This window comes from Mus caroli, chromosome 3 (genome assembly GCF_900094665.2).
Source record: "Mus caroli chromosome 3, CAROLI_EIJ_v1.1, whole genome shotgun sequence".
Taxonomy (NCBI): domain Eukaryota; kingdom Metazoa; phylum Chordata; class Mammalia; order Rodentia; family Muridae; genus Mus; species Mus caroli.
The window spans coordinates 15,438,558-15,459,795 of record NC_034572.1 but is presented as its reverse complement, the minus strand read 5'-3'; the positions used below and the strand labels follow the sequence as shown (position 1 = coordinate 15,459,795).

The 21,238-nt window shown below is 36.8% G+C and overlaps 1 protein-coding gene across 1 annotated transcript in view; it reads left to right on the top strand.

Annotated features, from left to right (window-relative positions):
• The first annotated feature begins 567 nt into the window (after positions 1 to 567).
• The window catches only part of Cpb1 (carboxypeptidase B1), a 28,099-nt gene continuing 7,428 nt past the window's right edge, over positions 568 to 21,238 (top strand). The window contains exons 1-9 of the mRNA XM_021158871.1: positions 568 to 709; positions 801 to 876; positions 5,896 to 6,020; positions 12,131 to 12,230; positions 12,322 to 12,423; positions 13,208 to 13,309; positions 14,859 to 14,969; positions 15,051 to 15,141; positions 15,962 to 16,164. Of these exons, the coding sequence (XP_021014530.1) occupies positions 645 to 709; positions 801 to 876; positions 5,896 to 6,020; positions 12,131 to 12,230; positions 12,322 to 12,423; positions 13,208 to 13,309; positions 14,859 to 14,969; positions 15,051 to 15,141; positions 15,962 to 16,164 (975 nt within the window). The 5' untranslated portion in view covers positions 568 to 644. The remainder of the gene's footprint in view (positions 710 to 800; positions 877 to 5,895; positions 6,021 to 12,130; positions 12,231 to 12,321; positions 12,424 to 13,207; positions 13,310 to 14,858; positions 14,970 to 15,050; positions 15,142 to 15,961; positions 16,165 to 21,238) is intronic.

Here is a 21,238-nt window from a genome sequence, read left to right as displayed (position 1 = left end):
GAAAACAGAAAAATTGGAGTATGCTCATACCGTGAACTGATACTTGTAAGTAGAAAGACATGAGTATTATAAACAAAAAATGATTAATCTCAAATACATAATAGAAGTCATTACACAAAGGAATGTATATGGTAAATATAACCTCATTTATGTGAAGTTTGAATGGACAAAATTAGTATAAAGATAAAAACTTTAATAGCAGTTGCTTGAAGAAAGTTGAAATATCTTTGAAGAAAGGTACGAATGGGAACTTCTTAAGCTGGGACTGTCTTCTGCCTTTGTTAAATAATCCAGGGTTTACATTTGTCAACACTCATTAAGCATGCTCACTAATCTATCTATCTCACTGTATGTCAATCTCAAATCAAAATGAGAATAAAAAGACTACAACATAAATTTTTGTTTGACACCCCAACACACTAATGATTCTAGGTTAAATGTGGACGTGAGATCATTTGCCCTTTCTACAGGTGCTCAAAAGATAACTTCTTAGACTTTAAACACCTACCAAAATAACTGTGCCAGGAAAATTATTAATCAAGATCTGATAGTGGCCATTTTTCAGAGTGGAGAAGAACAGAAAGAACACTCCGGGCTATAAAAGCAAGACGAACCCAGGTTGCCCAGTAATTCAGACAGGCACCATGTTGCTGCTACTGGCCCTGGTGAGTGTGGCCCTGGCTCATGCTTCTGAGGAGAACTTTGATGGGTAGGTCTAAAATTCCTTCCAAAGTATGTTTTGCTAGCTTTTGGATACATTACTGAAATTTAAGTTTCTATTCATTCTTTTTACCATTTAGCAACCGGGTGTTCCGTGTCAGTGTACCTGATGAAGATCACGTCAACTTAATTCAGGAACTAGCCAACACCAAACAGGTAAAGTAGCAGCTCTCCATTTTACCCTAACTTCAAAGCCGGATTTACTCTGATTCTGTCAAAAGCAATGACATGAACTATTCCCTGAAGGATTTTTGAAAACAAGAAATAAAACTTGGAAACTACTTAATGCCACTGCGCTTTCTTTTCCTGCTTAAATTAGCTTGTGTCAAGCCATGTAGTGTTATAAATCTACACAACCTTTTAGAAAAGCTGACTGTGACAGCTAAATGAGTTGGCTCTGTCTTGAAGGTCATAGATCATCTAATTTGCAAGTTACTTTCCTTCCAAGACAAAGGGGGAAATGATCCATTTGGAAATGACTGAAAAACGGGGCTTTTTTCCAATTTCCAATTCATTTCCATATCCCATGTGTCATCTTTCCCTTTGATTTTCTTCCATTCTTAATCAAACAACTTGAGTTTTCCTGACGTTGATTCTGGTTGTTTTAATGGTATGACCTGAGGGAGAAAACAAAGGTAGAATGCACAAACAAATTCCACATTACTCTTTTGCTTTTAAAATTAAGTGAAATTTTGCTACTCCCAAAAAATCTGTAGGGTTAGAATATACAAATTTAATTACATGTATAGTGTGGCAAACACCTACTCTGGAGTATAAATATCACCACTTTGGTCAATGCTGTTTAGTCTTGAGTTATAAACTAAACCAATCTCCTAGTTCCTAGGTGTCAGTCTGTCCATCTACACACACACACACAGTCCAATGCATTCACCCACCCTTGTATCTATCCATCCATCCACTCACCTACCTATTTATTGTCTTTGTGTTTTTGTTTTTAATATAGAGGTAGTGAAATAAAGGAAAAGGTAGAAGGTGTCATCATCATAAATGTGAAGTGATGAGTAGAAAGAGAACATAAACTCACCTTCTCTAACCTGTCGTTAAGATCTGGAGTTTCCTTCTACAGAGTAGCATCTCTGCCTGCCAGCCTTCACTGTAACTTGTTTAAATGCCACCCACCAGCATCATGGGAACGCTTTACAGCCTAACCATTGGCTTTCTTTAATATATCAACATGAAAGGTGCCTTCCTTCTAATATTGACTCATTAGAACCAAATGAGTCAGGTATCAGTTACCTCTAAAGTTATTTTTTCTGTTTCTTTCTATTGATTCTCCTAGTTTTTAGCTTACAAAGTCTGGAGCATTCTGGTCAAATCTGGAGACAATTCAAACTATTTCTTTTTGAAATGTATCTTTTCAGCATTTCAAGTGGTCTGGATACATGCTACAGGGCAATTTCCTGCCTTCATTTGTAAAGCAAACATTTATTGCTGGGGCCTATCGCATGTTTTCACACCTTAAGGATCCTAGAGCACACTCTATTTCTACTAAACTTGGGGACCACACAAAGAGACCTTTATTACAGTTCATTTAGTCAATGTGTATTTCTCATCCGTCTCCAATGTACCATATTGGGCATTAAATGACGAAAGTGATTCATTAATTTGCTCTCTTTAGGATACATATGCTCAGCTATCTAATGCAAGTGGAGTGTGATCTAGATCCAGCACTGTGTGGTTTTCTGGCTTATGAAAAGGTGCATTAGTGCAGATACTTTATTAAATGCCTCCCTGAGAGCAGGATTCTACCAGGCTAGTAGTAGGCGCTTTCAATTACCACATGAAGTTAACTGAGCCTCATGTACTCTTGCTTCAGTTCACACTATGTCCCAGGGATCACCCTTCATTTTCTGAGCATGCATGGCGCATCTGCTTCCAATTGGCTCTGAAGCTTATTAAAATCAATGACAGGTCCCCGGGCTGCCACTTCTGCTTCAACGATTTCCTGAAGAACTCCTTCATTCCCCTGTAAGCCCCTACAAACTTCATCCTTTTTTCAACACACTTAAATCCTTTGAACAAGATCAAATCCTCCAGGACTGGAGTTACAGGTGATTGGGAATCATCATGTGTGTGCTAGAAATCAGTCCCAGTCCTCTGGAATCAATACTTCAGTGCCGTTTGATAAATTGTTTTAGTTGCCTTGATTCTCCCATTTTATTGCAGTCCAGCATAGGGGTTAATCTCAGATTCATGGGGCTTAGTTTCTAGCCATATCAATAGTAGATAGCTTTGTGCTCCTCTCTGGCCCTCACCTTTCTCATTTATAATAGTGGTAATACCACCTCCCTTAGAGGGTTGTAAGAGTTTAAATTAGAATATAAGTAGGACACTTGGAGATAATTAGGGAGAACCAAGTAACTGTTTAATGGCTGCTGTCATTGGATAGAGCCTTTGTTTCTACAGTTTCTACTACGGTGTATTCACTTCCATCCTTGTCTACCTTGAACCTCAGTGCTTGCTTTAGGAGTTGAGAACCCTTAGAAAAAGTGGAAGCCAATGGAGAGTTAAACAGGCCAGCTCTCCTACAGCTGTGCCAGCACACTCTAGCTCAATGCTGGAAAGTACATGTTTCTTCTCATACTTTATTTTCTTTCCAACATAAATTTTCAAAAGATTTAAATCCTCTGTAGTGATCATGTGGGTGCGGTGTATTCTGGGATGTAGCCTTCCTGATAAGATCATCAAAGGGCATCTCATCTTTTTTATTATCCTTGGCCAGTGTGTCCTTCCTCCCAGCTTTTGAAGGTATTCTTTAAAGACCTCAGTATGTTGAAAGGATCAGTGCTACACTGCACTTCAGCACTTCATCTCATCCTTTGTAACTTCAGTGTGAGGGTTTTATTTTATTCCTTGCACTCACATTAGATTGGTTCTCCCAAACAACATATTTTAAATGTAAAACATACTCTCTGTCCTCTGGGTTTTCTTACATTCTGTGTTTCTGGAGTTTGAAGTTTATTTTTCTCTGTTTAGAGTAACATTATTACTACCTTCTTTATTGTTGACAACAGAACATTTCTTTCTGCTCTGTGAATTAAGCCTACAGTAGAAATTGTTTTACTTACACACAAGAAAACAAAATTCTCAATGAGAGACCTACTCTGTGTTTGAGTCATACCCACATACAGTGTGAAACAAATTTGTGCATATTTCTGAAAACCCAAAGGTCCCCAGCACCAAAACTTCTGATTTTATCAGCAGAACTTACCCTCCAAAGGCTCACAAGAGAGACACAGGAACTCATATAGCCTAGGCTGTCCTTGATCATGCTATGTAACAGAAAATATTTTTGAACTTATCTTCCTGCTTTCACCTTCCACATCCTGAGATTGCATGTATTTTGAGTCATATATAGTTTTATGTAGTGCTGGAGAAAAGATCCAGAGCTGTGAGTCCAGGCACGCCCTGTACCAACTAAGCAACACACCCAGACTTAATTTTAGATGTATACCTTACTTTACCTTGTCTTTGTGCTAGTACAGTACCTTATTTTAGTAAGGATTCAAGTTAACTATAATCCGGCTGACCAGGTTGATACTCTTGTAAGACTATGACTTAAGGATAGGCTTTTATCCCCCATCCAATGTTTCATGTAAATCTCTTCTTCTGGAATCCATCTTGTTTGCATCACATGTTCCTTTCTTTTGCTGACCTGGCATCCTGTATAGCCCCCAAGGTGGCTTAGCATCCATTAGACTAGTAGAGTGGTTTTAAGTTCAGCAGGACCAGCTATAGTTAACTGGATTCCATACCAGTACACCAGAAACCTGGTCACCTTGAAACCTTCCTTCTTCAGTTGTACAATCTTTAAATCTTCCCAGTTTCCTTACAAATTTCCCAGAAATGGCCCCAAATATCATTTGAGCCAGTTCTGCCACAGTGTGTAGAACTCACATCTGTGCCTTGAGCCTAGCTTATAAACATCTAAACAAATGAGACACAATAGGAAATCAAGATCCAAGGTCAGATTTATTTCAGACTTCCAGAACTCTGCTCAATGTAAAGAATAGAAAAACATACACACAAAACACAGTAGAACCTAGCTGACATTTTCCATGAAAATGGATGTTTATGGTAATGTATGCATAAATAAAATCATTAGAATAATCAAATGTGTCATTTGCATGACATTTCCTATTTTCTCTAAAGTCTCCCTTAGGAAGACAAATACTGTATGTGTTTCATCCACTCTTGTGTCAAAAACGTAAAGTCCATTATGTAATAACTCCCAACAACAGTTATGAATAAGATAGAAATCTCAGTGTACAGCTGGATCCTCAAGAGTATTTTGTTTCCAGACACAGTAAAGAACACAGCAGAAAGATGCTCTTGGGTTTATATTACTGTGACTTTCACAGAAATAAGTTCAAAGATTATGAAAATAAGTCTATTAAAGTAAAGGAAGGCTCAGTTTCTCTCCACACTTTTTTGGACTGTATTTATTATTGCTTGGCAGCTCTATGCATTACCATAAAGACTGTTGTCATAATAAGCAACTGTTGCATAAAATTGAAAAACAAAAAAGGGTAGCTAAAGAATACTCCAATTAACTGGAAGTAGGAAAAAGAACCATGTTCTTCATGCTTCTTGCTAACCAGTTTTAGTTTTGATTATTTATGCATGTTATTTTTGTGTGATTGTGTATCTGTGTTTGTGATAAAGCAGTGTGTACTGCTAGTACATACACCTATCTGTGTACACAAAGTCCAGAGGAGACTGCCAGGTATCTGCTCTTTCATTCTCTACCTTAGTCCCTTCAGACAGGATCTCTCACTCAGTCTGAAGTGAGGCTGGTGGCTGGTGGTCAGCAAGTCCCACTAATTCTCCTGACTCTCCCTGCCATCCACCAAACGTGGGTTGTAAGCACACACAACCACACTCAGCTTTTCTTTGTAAAGTGTGTTCTCAGTATGTGAATCCAGGTTCTCGTGTTTATGCATTTTTATCCACAAAACTGCATCTCTATCCTTGGAGACATTTTTATGGACATCTAACTGGTTGGTCCTTATTAATTCAAAGGAGATATTTATAAGAGAATACCTGAATTACTTAAGTTCAAAGATAATTATATGGAGTAGACCTTTCATGTGCTCTCAAATTCTAATTTGATATTAAGCTATAGATGTTTATTACGTATGCTTTCTTATTCAGATTGATTTCTGGAAACCAGATTCTGCTACACAAGTGAAACCTCTTACTACAGTTGACTTTCATGTTAAAGCAGAAGATGTTGTTGATGTGGAGAACTTTCTAGAGGAGAATGAAGTTCACTATGAGTAAGTTTATGCTTTACGTATATCACAAGTCTCTGCCCTTTTCCCTAAGTCTGTGAATGACCCAGTGAAGGTAAAATGAGGATAAGACTATGTTTTTCCCACACAAAAGGTAACAGCAGAGTTGGCACCAGACTCCATAGATTGAGTCTTAGTGACTTTTCTCTTCAGTTATCACTCTTGAACCAGCAAAATATGTGACCTAATGCTGCTTTTAAAATGATATAGACAGTAAAGGCCAAACCATGGACACTATTATCATGTAGGCACAATTTTATCTCTGAATCTTCTCTCTGGGTGAACAACCACATCTCTTGTGGGCAGTTAGGTCCACTCATGTTCCTTTACTTTAAGTCTAGATATAACATATTCTTTTTAAGACCCCATCTCTAGTATCAGGATGCATGAAAAGTGGCCAAAAGAAAGAAAGAAAGAGAGAGAGAGAGAGAGAGAGCAAAGAAAAGAAAAGAAAGAAAAGAAAAGAAAGAAAAAAAGAAAAGAAAAGAAAAGAAAAGAAAAGAAAAGAAAAGAAAAGAAAAGAAAAGAAAAGAAAAAAGAAAAGGGACTCTAAATAACAAGTAGAGTTGTCTAAACTGGTTAGACTGTTCTTCCCAAAATATTACATTGTTAAGTTGACATCTTTCAAGAGAGAATTCCCTTCAAAGAAGAGAAAGGTGTCCATTGGCTGATACTCCAAAATAGATATTAAGTGCCCACATGCCTTAGATATACAAAAGGGTGGCTAGGATTTTACATACATTAGAAGACAAACTTCAAGTGAAGGAGAGCAGTGATGTGTAATAGAAAGAGCAGAGCACTAGAGAATAAGAATGAATAAAACTTTTGGCTCAGAGACAGGCAACTGTAAAATGAGGCTTCATTTGACAACTGAAGGGTATATGGGCAGAGAGCAGATGATGTGTTGTAGCTTGAAGTTAAGAGTGAGACCATGCTGGCTTGGTGGCAACTGCAGGACAACAGAGAACATTTCATCCAGGCATAGACCAAGAATGAACAAAAAGAACTCCTTGGGCTCCAATCCAGGATGTTCACCTGCTTATCTAGCAATCCTTGGCCATACATGCAGATCTTCATTATGTTTTGAAGAAATAAGATCTACAGAATTTTAGCATCAGAACTTACTTTTTTGGTTTGTTTGCATGTTAAAAAATAGAGAAAATAGTATTGTTGTTCAAGGAATATTTCAGCAGTCAAATATGCAACGTGTGCCACCATCAGAAGTGGCATAGACAACAAGAAAATGCTTTTGAAGGAACCAAACAAGAACCTATCATTGCAACTTCTGGGCATGAGACCTTGAGAATGGCTTAAGCTTCTCAAGCCTTGACTTTCTAACCCATGGGATAAGGATATAATGAGAAAGATAGCACTGATAAACCAATAGCATACTATTATTTGCACTTAATAATATTACTATTAGTGTGAGTTCTACTCTGGTTTACTGTTGTACGAAGAGGGAAATGCACTTGCCTTTTTATTTACTTATCATTTGAAAATTACATATCTATGCATGTATATGAGTGTGAATTTGTATATATGAGTACAATGCTCACAGAGACCAAAGAGATTGTCAAATCCTCTGGAAATGGAGCTACTGGCTGTTGTGGATCTCCTAATGTAGGTGCAGGGAGCCAAACTCAGGTCTTCAAGAAGAGAAGTTCCCACTCTTGACTGCTGAGCAATCTCTCCAGCCCAATATGAAATCCTTTTAAAGATATCAGAACATTGCTATGTTTCACTCTATTATCATGCTTTATCTGACTTATTTCTCTGATCTTTACTGAGGATACTATTAAAATGCAACATTAAACAGGCTATCTTTTAAAAAGCAAAATATAACCTTGTAAATTGCAAATTGTAATTAAGAGGCATGTCTGATATTTTTCTTATTTTCTAGTAAGAACTTCTAAAATCTCAGCTTGAGATGCCTTAATAATCTACTTAAAGATGAGTTTCTATAGAATTCTTCCAGAAAACAAAGAGCAGTGCCCATAAGCTATATCCAGAGAGACTGAAAGGATGTCTTTATTCTGTTCATATTCTACATCAGTGAAATGGTTCTGAACCCCTATCTGTCCTCATTAACAGCATCAAGTAAAAGGTTCTCTTGCTTTTTCTAGTCACAGACTTCATTAATTATGGGTGCCTGTTGTCTGCTGCAGTATAGAATGTACCTTGGGCTTAGATCTTATTAATGTTTGCATTTCTGCTGAGAGTACTGCAGCATATAATTTCTGAATAATAGATAAGTCCCCAGGAATCTCAGGAAATAACTTCAGCAATAACTATGCTAGTCACAAACAGTCCCTATTATTACTCCATACAGTAATTAGTTTGTATCAGGTAGTTTCTCACTGGCAAGAACTTGCAGTTAAAATTGTTGTGTATACAGAGACCATCAACTGCATAAGTCCCATGATAATATGATTTAGATCTATTCAGTGGATCACACACTCTTCACCAGTCAGACCTTGAATTCTGAGCCAAATTTCAAAAGGTGTACAGAAAGATAAACTGTGGTTCCATGTGCCATGATTGTATCCTTAAATACAGAAAGACTGGGAATTTGATAGTACTAATATTTAGTTTCTAGTATGAAGCTAAGTTGACAGAACATTTTGGTGAGCAGTAAAAGACATTTTACTCTTTTGTATTCTACAAAATTGCTTCCTAAAAATTCCAGAAAGTTTGTCTCTCCCATTATTCAAATCAGAGTGACATTATATGTTGCTAACTGCCTGCATCATCATTTTTTTTTCTACACATTGATGAACTGTGTAGGGCAGGAGAGATGGCTCCACAGTTACAAGAACTGGCTGCTCTTACAGAGGATCTAGGATTCAATTCCTAGCACCCATATGCTGTTTCCCAACCATCTGTAATGCTAGTTCCAAGCAATCTAATGCCTTCTTCTAGCCTTCATGGGTACTACATACACATGGTGCATAGACATAAATGCAGGAAAGATACTCATGCACATTAATTTTTTTTAAATCTTTAAAAGAAAATAATTAAGCAGGTAAGTATCTTTGAGAAATTACACCATGTCTCCCTTTCCTTTCCAGCCATAATATTCTGTAGTTTATTGAGAGTCACAATGATCTAATTTGCTCACTTGTTTTTAAAAATTAAAAAGAAATTGGATGGTACTAGCATAAAAGCATATGAAAGCATATCATGTATGCCTGTGTGTTTTAGAGCCACAATGATGTCCTTAAGAGGCATTGTTTTAAGCACTTACAATTATTATTATTATAGATAATTGTAATAATATTTTGTAATATAGCTTTATTATAAATCTAATAAAGCCAACTAACCATAAGGCTGCAAAGCATCATTTGAGATGAGCCCCAGCCTCCAAGCAGTTAGCCGTGTATTTCAACCTGACTGACAATATCCAGTTCCCAGTATCTCTATATGTAATGATACAGCCTTGAATGTAAAACTACAATTTCTATTTCTTTGTGCACAGATTTTTATAATTTTCTCCATTATAATTCGTGATCTGACTAAAATTTTAAAATGATACAAGACTTCGGATGCCCTTTTCCAAGGTGCAATGGGAAAAATTTTGCTATTACTTACTATTATTTATATTATTAATTTAAACTGGTTTTTTTACACTTGTTGTCATGATTAAAATGTTGACTATCTCAATGAGAACTTTAAGAGAATGTCTCTTCCTGCAATAAAGCACCACTAACAGCATTTCATAGTTACTAATCTTCCTCTAAGTCATTTGAGCTTCAGGTTGGCTATGTTAAAAGTATAGCTATATGTTCTGTGAGCTTTGCTGTTACCTTCACCCAACATTGATTGCTGAATATCAGCAGTGGCCATGATTATAGCTTTAAATAAGAGATACCTGTGGAAAGCCTTATATCTGTGGAGTGCTGAGGAGCAATTAACTTAGGATGCATTTCCCTTGGCACCTAGTGAAAAACCATGTAAGTTACATACTGGCTAGCACACTATATTCTATATTTTTTAAAAACTAGGGATATGGCTCATCTGTATGTTCACCTTGCACATGCAAGGCCCTGGGCTCAGGCCAAAGCACTGGGAAAATAAAAAGTTAAAGTATACTTCACCTGCCATTTCTACTGGATCCTTCTTCCATTCAGAGAATTTCACCTGTGTTTGGCAGGATTTGTTCTTTCCATTGGATGATATTGTAATAGAATTGTTTTCTGCCAGTTGGTTGTATTTTTTGTTTTGTTTTTAGATCTTTGTTTTGCTTGTTTTGTTTTTGTTTGATTATGTTTTTATTACTAATTTTCCTTGTAGATCATTTTCCAAATCTTTTTCTAGCCATGGTTTAGTATGGGCTAAATTCTGTTTTCTTAGTTTATATAGGTTGTAAATAAGGAGTTTTTTCATCTATTCAAAGGCAACTATGTAAATGACTAAGACCAATTTCATCTCAGTATTAAAAAGGTCATTGGGTATTCTCTAATTAAAAGCTCCATTCTAAAAACATGAATTTAAAGCCAGGGAGTGCATGATTTTTCTGAAGTCAATGCACAAGTTTGAACAAACCTTGACGTTTTTATTCCCAATTCACGATTTTTTTCTACCTCCCATTCAAACTTTTCCACATTGATATCTTTCTCTCAGACCTTTGTGGGACTCCAAAACTATACTTTGACAGATCTATGTTGCTTTAAGGTACTACATTTGGGGTGAATTGCAAAAGACTAACTCACTAATTAAGTTATGATAACTGTTTCAAAGAAAAATTTCTTTGTTCATATAAACCCTAAGATTTGCTCCTTTTCATCTTTTAAATATTAAGAGAGTTAATTCATAAAAAGGAGATTGGCAAGAGCTCCAACAAGTCATTTAGTATTAATTTACCACATTTTCCACAAACAGATACAAACGCATACCCAAATTCACCAAATGCGGGGAGGAGTATATGAGAGCCTCAGAGAGTATCCCTGATAGGTGCCCTGGAGTCTGAGAGGGAAAGAAGACTTTTATGTGTGCCTGCAATTCCTTAATGTCAGATAAAACCAGGGGAAAGTTTAACTGTGAATGACAGAAGTTTTTTCAAATTGTTCTAGAATATTCAATGATCAAGGATATTGGTGATCAGATATTTTTCCCTTCCAAGCGTATCCACTAAGAGTAGTAATGAGAAATAAAAATAAATACACAAGCCACATGCACACCATATTTAGGAATTTTCAATTGAATTAATATGAATAGGCAGGTCTCTAGGGTTCTATCTCTTCATTTTTAATATTGCATTCTTACAGAACTATTAGATTATCAAGTCACCCAAACAGCAGAAAAGATACTAGTTGTTTAAACCCAATGTCATTTACCTGATAAATATTTAACGCTGTTAATATTTCTGAACTTCCAACCAGCAAGTTGTTTTCCTAAAATCCTAAAGACTGGCCCTCAGTGACCACCTCTTACGTTACTTTGGTTATAATGAATAGGTTTCTGGGACATGCAACATTTAGTGCTAATATCAGAAAAATACCTGAGATTTAAGGAAACAAAATAGGACTGGAGAGATGGTTCACCAGTTAAGAGAACTGGCTGCTCTCCCAGAGGTCCTGCATTCAATTCCCAGCAACCACATGGTAGCTCACAGCCATCTGTAATGGGATCTGATGCCCTTTTCTGGTGTGTTTAAAGACAGTGGCAATGCACTCATGTACATTAAATAAATAAATAAATAAATAAATAAATAAATAAATAAATAAATAAATTCTTTAAAAAGAAAATAAAACAAATATGTGTCAAATATGCATTGTTGTGTGGCTGCCCAAGGCTCTGATTTCTGGGTATCAAAGAAAAAGATTTCTGTGTTTAGGGTCACTAAGGTATGTGACATATGGGTCCTGGAAGATTCCATCTTACTCATGCCCCTCAGTGTCCTCAATGCCTCACTTTTTGTGATTGATACCAGAATCTGTTAGTAGCTGAGCTTGAAGACCTCAATAAAAGTCAAAAGGCAACATGTGAGTCTGTGGGAGGTACCGCAGCATCTCCTAAAGCTGCAGTTCTTGGCTTCATTTGTGTTCCCTGGGAAAGAATATATTCACACTTACAAACACCCATTTTAACTCACCCAGGGTATTGATAAGCAACGTGAAACATGTTCTGGAATCCCAGTTTGATAGCCACACCCGTGCAAGTGGACACAGCTACACCAAGTACAACAACTGGGAAACGGTATGGGGCATGCCTGATTCTGATACATTTTGCTGGCATGGGAGTTTAACAAACAATGTCACATTAATTCGAGAATGACTCTCTTTGGCAGATAGAGGCATGGATTCAACAAGTTGCCACTGATAATCCAGACCTTGTTTCTCAGAGAGTCATTGGAACCACATTTGAAGGACGTAACATGTATGTTCTCAAGGTAACAATTTTTAAACATGACTTAAGTGGTTTAAAACAATGAATTCTGACTCACTAACATTTGTTTCACAGACATGGTTATCAAAAAAGAAAAGTAAAACCCTATAGCTCAGATTCCTTGGATTCTTTTATTCTATCTGCATTTTTGTATAATTCCTTTTGATTTATCCAAAAATAAAATCTAGTAAAATAAGAGAATTCTTATAAATTTTACCACATTCCTGTAAGCAATCTAAGTGATGGTAGACTGAGATGAAATTCTTCTCTCCCTGGTGTGGTTTCCAAGTCCATTTGCAAGTTGCAAGCTTTTGTAAGCAAGCTCTCAGTCAAGCTATTCTCATTTATCAGACTACATTACAATCAACACCAACATTTGTTTCCAGTACCCTGCATGCCATTTTTGTCATGCAAGTCCAGTGACAAAATGAAAAGACAAGAAGTGAGGAGAAGAGACATTTTCATAAACTTAGCAGCAATTATAATTACTTATCATTCGTCATCAATTGTCATAGTCATGTTAGGTAACCATAGCTGACAATAAGTGCTATGGGAATACAGGTTCGTGGGGTAAACAAGCTTTTTGTGGCACTGTAGGCTAGGTAAGCCTAATAGTAATGCAAGCTTTCAGCATAAACACAGTGACTGTTCAGAGACAAGAACAGTTTGAGTGTTGGGCATTGCCAGATGCTGTCAGGATTCACCTATAGAGTCCAAAGGAAGTGGATGTTAACCCCTGAGTGTCATGTGGTAAATAACGCTTCTCCATTTCCCTTTTCTCACAATAGATTGGCAAAGATAGACCAAATAAGCCTGCCTTCTTCATCGACTGTGGTTTCCACGCAAGAGAGTGGATTTCTCCTGCATTCTGTCAGTGGTTTGTGAGAGAGGTGGGTGGACAGAATAATTTTTGATGGAAGAAATAGAAAGTATTAATTTCAATTCATTCCTTTATAACCTAGTATAAGAAAAATGACATGTTCACACATGCATACATACACATATATACACAAATGCATACACAAAAGAACACAAATATACAGACATATACACATAAACACACACAAACAATCCACAATTCCAAGTTCCTATTGGGGATAAATTAGTTTTAATACTTGTCAACAGACCTTTGTTTGACATGCATTTTTTAAGTTAGAAAACTGGGTTTATTTCAATTTCACTAAGTTACACTTTCTCACCTGCCTTAGGTGGACTAGCTGACAGCTAAAACAGTGATTCATCCCTTAAAAATTGATCAGTATGGATAAATCGCAACTGCCCATTGAATTCCCCTGATAAGCTTAAATGTTCAACTTTCCAAATGTGTATGCACTCATGTTGATACAAATATATTTCATAAAGAAAAAGAAAAAGAAATAAGTATTTCTTATAGAATAATTACAAATAATATATCCACAAATAATAACCAAATCACCTTTAGAATATCATGGTAATAATGATTTCAGCAAATCCATTGAAGGGTGCAAAACTTAGTGTATAAAACTTTAAGAAAATATAAGACATTTTCAGAGCCATAAAGTATGCTCACATAATTTGTGAACACATATTAATTGCAAAGTGAAAACTTACAATGAAAAAATTTTTTAAAAAACAATTTTAACTAAGTTATTAAGAGTACTATCATCAGTGTTAAGTAAAATAGTAATACTGTGTAAGACAGATCACTTTGGTAACCTTCTCTAAATATATAATACTCCTACAATTGCCAATCAACCTAACCTGTGATTTTCCACAACATGAAAGTTATAAGAGATGAAAAAAATATTGAAAATCATCAAACATCAGCAAAGAAGGAGGAAATGTGACAGCTGTCAATTCTGGTAGAGGCTTGTAATCCCGTGCTTGGAAAGTCAGGATGAGAAGTTCAAGGACAAGCTCAACTGCATAGCAAGTCTGAGGCAGTCAGGGCAACGTGAGACCCAAGAAAGAGAGAGACAGAAGCGGAGACAAAGTGAACCCTATAATCAAAAGGGGGCATTGATAAAAAAAATGGTGAAGTCTAAATAAAATCTAAAATTATTTTATAATATTGTGTCCATGCTAGCACCTTTACTTTGATACCTAGACTGTGATTACAAAAAAAAATCGGTAACATTAGGGAAGACTAGATAGAAAATGTATGGGAACTCCCTACATTATTTTATAACTTTTTTCAAAATATAAAACTTTACATTGATATGCTCTTAAAAATAATAATTTATTAGATGAAATTTAATTTCCTTTTCTCAGTGCACTTCTGAATTATTTGTAGTGCTTTATCCAAGAAAGCTCAAGAAAATGCTGTATTTAAATGCAGGCTGGCCATGAGGCAGAGAACGCTGCTTTTATTACCAAAATCAACTATATCCAGGCCATGTAAATTTTGGCAGCATCATCCATTCTACTCTTGCATGAATTCACATTGTTATTCACATCCAGGCTGTCCGTACCTATAACCAAGAGATCCACATGAAACGGCTTCTTGACGAACTGGACTTTTATGTTCTGCCTGTGGTCAACATTGATGGCTATGTCTACACATGGGCTAAGGTACTTGAACTCAGAGGGACTTGTGACAGTCACACTGTTACTTCCTGTAGCTTTTGATCTAACTATATAATCTACTTTCAGGACCGAATGTGGAGAAAAACCCGCTCTACTATGGCTGGAAGTTCCTGCTTTGGTGTAGACCCCAACAGAAATTTTGATGCTGGCTGGTGTGGTGAGTGTATGTCTAGCTAACCGTTTTGTATACAACATTCAAAAGCATAAGAGATAAAGCAGCATGAGAAAACAATAGGTCAATATTCAAAACAATAAAAACTACAAAGTTTTATGTTTTACAATTCTTTCTCAAAGCACAGAAAGTAGTTTATTCATCCATTTTATTAAAAACTATGGTGCCAAGTTCTGTGTTGTGTTCCTAGATATATTAATTTCTGTAAATGCACAACTGACATACCTGATGCAATCTACCAATGTATGTGATATATTTACAAAATCAAATCAAATGGCAAATTAGACAAAATAATAAATAAACAATCATTTAAAATTACAATGCAATTTAGTGATTATAGTAAAGGATTTTTTATGAACATGAATAATAAGTATCCCACTTAATGACAGAGTCCACTGTCTTGATATCACTTTATATGGATATAGACAGTACAGACTGAAGTACAGAAAGCACAGGGATACTACCTGCCTTCATAAATATTCATTTTTAAAGGCCTACAATATAATGATATTAGTGATTTCATATGTAATTTCTCACCAGTTTAAAAATATGCCATCCTAATGTATGCATAGATGGACATATAATAGATGGATGGATAGATAGATAGATAGATAGATAGATAGATAGATAGATAGATGACAGATGGAAACTCATGAAGAATTGTTGGAAAGAGTTCTAAGAAAACACCTTATATTATTTAGCTTCCTAACTGAAAATATGAAATACCTAACATCTTCTATGAGAACTCTAGAAGGTGACCGTTGGCCACTGATAAAAAATACACATTTTTTTTTTTTTTTTGCAGAAGTGGGAGCTTCTCGGAGTCCCTGCTCTGACACTTACTGTGGACCAACTCCAGAGTCAGAAAAAGAGACAAAGGCCCTGGCAGATTTCATCCGCCAGAACCTCTCCTCCATCAAGGCCTATCTGACAGTACACTCATACTCACAGATGATGCTCTATCCTTACTCCTATGACTATAAGCTGCCTGAGAACTATGAGGAACTGGTGAGTGGGTGCAATGCGAGAGAGACCACTTCAGTGTTGAAAATGCTGTCCATTCTAATTCTGAAAAAAATTGCCAGAACAATTCCTTATTAGTTTCTGGAGTAGAAATTGTGTGTGTGTGTGTGCGTGTGCGTGTGCGTGTGTGTGTGTGTTATATGTATGTATGTACGTGTGTATGCAAATATACATACATATATTATATACTAAGAAAATTCCGGATAAACTGGACGAACTAATGGAATTTTGAAACAGGGAACAATTTCATTTGAATGTGGCTTCTTTACTAATATGCAAAAGGGCAGTAGTTCTATTTAGCTATGCCACAAGAATGATTGTATTAGTTACTGTTATATTTCTGTGATAAAACACCCTGACCAAAAAGTGAGTTGAGGAAAAAAAGGATTTATTTTGGTTTATTTTATCCAGAGAAGATCAGCTCTGTTATGTCAGGGAAAGCAGGAAAGAAGGATAAGGTTGGTCTGGCAGCCAGGAAGCAGAGAAAGAGAACGGGAGAAGTGGAGCCAGGCTACACCATGGATAGCTGAATTTACCAGTTATGACAAATAGCACAACCTTTGGTTGATACACACAGTCTAGTTAAAAACAATAATAAATAATAATATACTGCCTCAAAATGAAAGGCAGGAAGCTAGAAGAATACCAGCTGAGTACCTTATCTCGCCTCACACACTGAGCCAGAGCTAAGCAGAGTGAACCCAGAACTGCCAATCCAGGACACAAGGACCTTTCTGCACTAAAATCTATAAAATAATCTTAGAAATTCTCTGGTCTGTTTCTCATTTTCCAACCTGGATGTGAAGGCTTAGACAAGCTGACACTAATGATAGGGTAGCCCTGAGCCTAGAGGTAGTGGCCACTGGAAATTTTCCTAACTTGCCACAACTTCCAAAGACACACTTTAACTTTTTCCTTTTATTAGAAATAGATTGTTTTCTCAGATGATATATACTGATTATGTCTTTCCTTCCTTTGCTCCTCCCAATTCTTCCCCACTTCCTCTCCCAACTGGATCACTTCCTTCCTGTCTCTAATTAGAAAACAAACAAGCTTTCTGTTTGTTTTAAAGGATAATTGAAATACAACAAATATAAATTATAAAACTATCATATGTGACCTAGACAAATCTACAGAAAGAAATATCCCAAGAATCAGAGATGTATTTGTTTGCATACTCAGGAGTTACTTAAAAAATATTACACTGGAAGCCATAATATATACAGAGGACTTGCTGCAGACCCGTGCAGGTCCTGTGAATGCTGCTTCCCTCTGTGAGTTCATAGAGCTTTGATCATTTTGATTTAGAGGGACTTATTTCCTGGTGCCCTCCATCCCTTTGACTTGAACACTTTTTCTGCCTACTCTTCCTCAGGGTTCCCTGAGTTCTGAGCTAAGAAATTTGAAGTAGGCATCCTATGTAGGGCTGCAAATTTCAAGGTTTCTCACTCTCTGCATAATGTCTGCCTGTGGGTCTCTGTATCTAATTGTATTTGCTGCAGAAGGAACTTTCTCTGATGATGGATGAGAAAGGCAATGATCTATGAGTATAGCAGAATACCATTATAGATCATTTTATTGCTACTGTTTTTTAGAACAGTCATATTTAGTTTTACCCTAGGTCCCTGAGCTGTCTTGTTTCTAGTTTGTAATCATCCAGTGTTGGGGGTGGGTTCCATCTTGTGGACTGGGACTAATTGAAATTAAATATTAGTTGATTACTCCCACAAGTTTTATGCCACCATTGTCCTAGCATATCTTGCAGTCAGGGCACCATGTTAGATCAAAGCGTTTGTGGCTGGCTTGATCTTTACGTTTCTTTTTTGGTAGTGCACAGAGTACCTTTTTGCACAAAAGAGGCTTTAACATAGAGATGAAGGCTCTAACTAGGCACCAGTCTGAGTTCTCTGTGTTCAATGAGTTGTGTTGTCTTTAGCAATGGGGACTTGCTGTCAGTTTGTAGAGAACAACATATTAGCTTGGAAACATCTTGGCTGGCTTGGGAATTCCCATGTGTCTTACAATATTTGAAACTCCAAAGCCCATCCTGAATGATGCACTTCCCACCACAAAGCCACACCCACTCCAAGAAGAACACACTGGTAGAAGCTTCACGACATTTGATAACAAAAATACATATACACGTACACATGCACACACACATATGCATTTTTCTATTACATTAGGTTTCCACATTACCCCTCAATAGACTGTAATTTTAGATGTTCCTTCCCATATTCCCTTTATTGTCTCCCTCTCCACTCCTTTTTCCAACTTGATCCTCTCTTTCTAGTTCCTTTTCCATCCACCCGTAACTCTCTATTCTATTTCCCTTTCCTAATAAGATCTATCTGTCCCCTCTAGGCCCTTAATCTTATGCCTCATTTTGGTGGTTCTGTAGATTGAACCTTAGTTATCATTGACTTAATAGCTAATATCTTCAAATAATCCGACTCATACTATATGTGTCTTTGTGGGTCTGGGATATTCCACTCGGTATGATTTTTTTTTCTAGTTCCATCCATTCACCTTTGAATTACATGATGTCAGTTTTATGGCTGAGTAATACTTCATTGTAGAAGTGTACTACATTTTCTTTATCCCTTCTCCTGTCTAGGGACATCTAGGTTCTTTCCAATTTCTGTCTATTATGAATACAGCAGCAATAAACATGATTGATCAAGTCTTTTCATAGGATGAACCATCATGTGTGTATATGCCATGAGTGGTATAGTGGCATCTTGAGGAAGATTGATTCCCATCTTCCTGAGGAACCTCAACACTGATTGCCCTAGTATCTACAAATTTGCACTCCTGCCAAAAATTGATAAGCATTCCCCTTACTCCACATCCTCCTCAGCATGAGCTCTCACTTGTTTTATTGATCTCACCCATTTTGACAGGTGTAAGATGAAATCTCAAAGTTTTGATTTGCATTTTCATGATGGCTAAGGATGCTGAATATTTCTTTAAGTGCTTCTTAAACATTTCCTTCCATCTATTGAGAATTCTTTCTGTATCCCTGCTGGGCAGTGGTGGTGCACATCTTTAATCCCAGCACTTGGGAGGCAGATGTAGGCAGATTTCTGAGTTTGAGGCCAGCCTGGTCTACAAAGTGAGTTCCAGGACAGCCAGGGCTACACAGAGAAACCCTGTCTTTAAAAAAAGAAAAAAAGACACTAGATCTTTATCCCTTTTTAAATTGAGTTGTTTTCTTGATATTTAGATTCTTGAGTTCCTTTTACATTTTGTGTACATTTGTATATTAGTCCTCATTCAGATGTGTAATTGGTAAAAATCGTTTCCCATTCTCTAGGCTGCCATTTTGCCCTATTAATAGTGTCCTTTGACATGCAGAAGCTGCTCGGTTTCATGAGTCATATTTATTAATTGCTCATTCTAGTGCTTACATGCTAACATCATTCTGTTCAGAGAATCTTTTCCTATGCCAATGAGTTCAAGGCTATTCTCTACTTTTTCTTCTGCCAGGTTCAATGTGTCTGGTTTTATGTTGAGGTCTTGATCCATCTGGAGTTGAGTTTTGAGCAGGGTGATAACTATGGATCTATTTGTATATTTCTACGTGCTGTCATCTTCTTTGACCAGCACCATTAGTTAAAGATGCTATGCTTGTTTCCAGTGTATATTGCTGGCTTTTTTATTTAAAAAAAATCAGGTGTTCATAGGTACGTGGATTTGTCTGGGTGTTCGATTTGATTATATTGACCAATATAAAATCCATATTTTTTATGCATTCTACAATGGTGCCCCAATTTTTTGAGAAAATTCATGAGAAAAGTTTTGCACCCAACCTGTAATTACCTCTGACCCTGGATATTATAAAAGTTTTACTTATATTACCTGGCAGCACTGACTTCTTTTTTTTTAACTTTTAATATTTTTATTACATATTTTCCTCAATTACATTTCCAATGCTATCCCAAAAGTCCCCCATAGCGCCCCCCACTTCCCTNNNCNNNCNNNCCCATTCTTTTGGCCCTGGCATTCCCCTATATTGGGGCATATAAAGTTTGCAAGTCCAATGGGCCTCTCTTTCCATTGATGGCCGACTAGGCCATCTTTCGATACATACAGCACTGACTTCTAAGGGTGTAATCTTGGGTCCTAGACTATTCTTTTGATGAGTATTTATCCAAAAGGAGAAAGATAATCAGAAAAATAACCAGAAAAAATAACAATCCTCTGAACAACTATTAACTGTGATGACAGATTTAAAATACCTTCCAATTTGGCAGCATATCATTCACTGTCTCTTCATTAAAATTTTAGTTAACGAACTACAAACATAGAATCCTGTAAAGCCGAATATGGTAGCATACACTAGCAACAGCACTGAGGAAGCAGAAGCAAGAAGATCTCTATGAGTTAAAGGTCAATCTGGTCTACATAGTAAGCTCCAAGACAACCAAGGACACGTGAGAGTCTGTAAAAAAATAAATAATTAAATGACTAACATAAATAAATAACATAAAATATAGAAATGAAGAAAGGAACGGAGGGTGGAAGGGAGGGAGGGAGGAAGGAAGGAAGGAAGGAAGGAAGGAAGAGAGAGAGAGAGAGTGAGAGAGAGAGAAAGGAAGGGAGGAAGAAAGAACGAAGGAAAGAGAAATGAAAAGGAAAGAATCCTGTTACCTCACTTGAGCAGTGAATACTGTCAGGTCACAGTTAGAGGTAAACACTGAAAGGGAAGGAATACTGATTAGAGGGTAGCCAACTACAACACTATGTACATACTCATGACAGCTGTTACCATGTCCCTGCCTAGTGACTAGTCTAGCAAGGCCACAGTCACACAGTCAGGAGGCTAGCATAAACTAATGTGTGATTAATATATAAATAAAATATTTTCTCAGAATTTCTCATTTCAAATTTTAAAAAGCACCAAAAAGGTTTAAATGAAACAGTAAAGAAACTTGTTACCAATGCACCATTAGAAAGTTCAGAGGCGCTGGGCGTGGTGGCGCACGCCTTTAATCCCAGCATTCGGGAGGTAGAGGCAGGCGGATTTCTGAGTTCGAGGCCAGCCTGGTCTACAAAG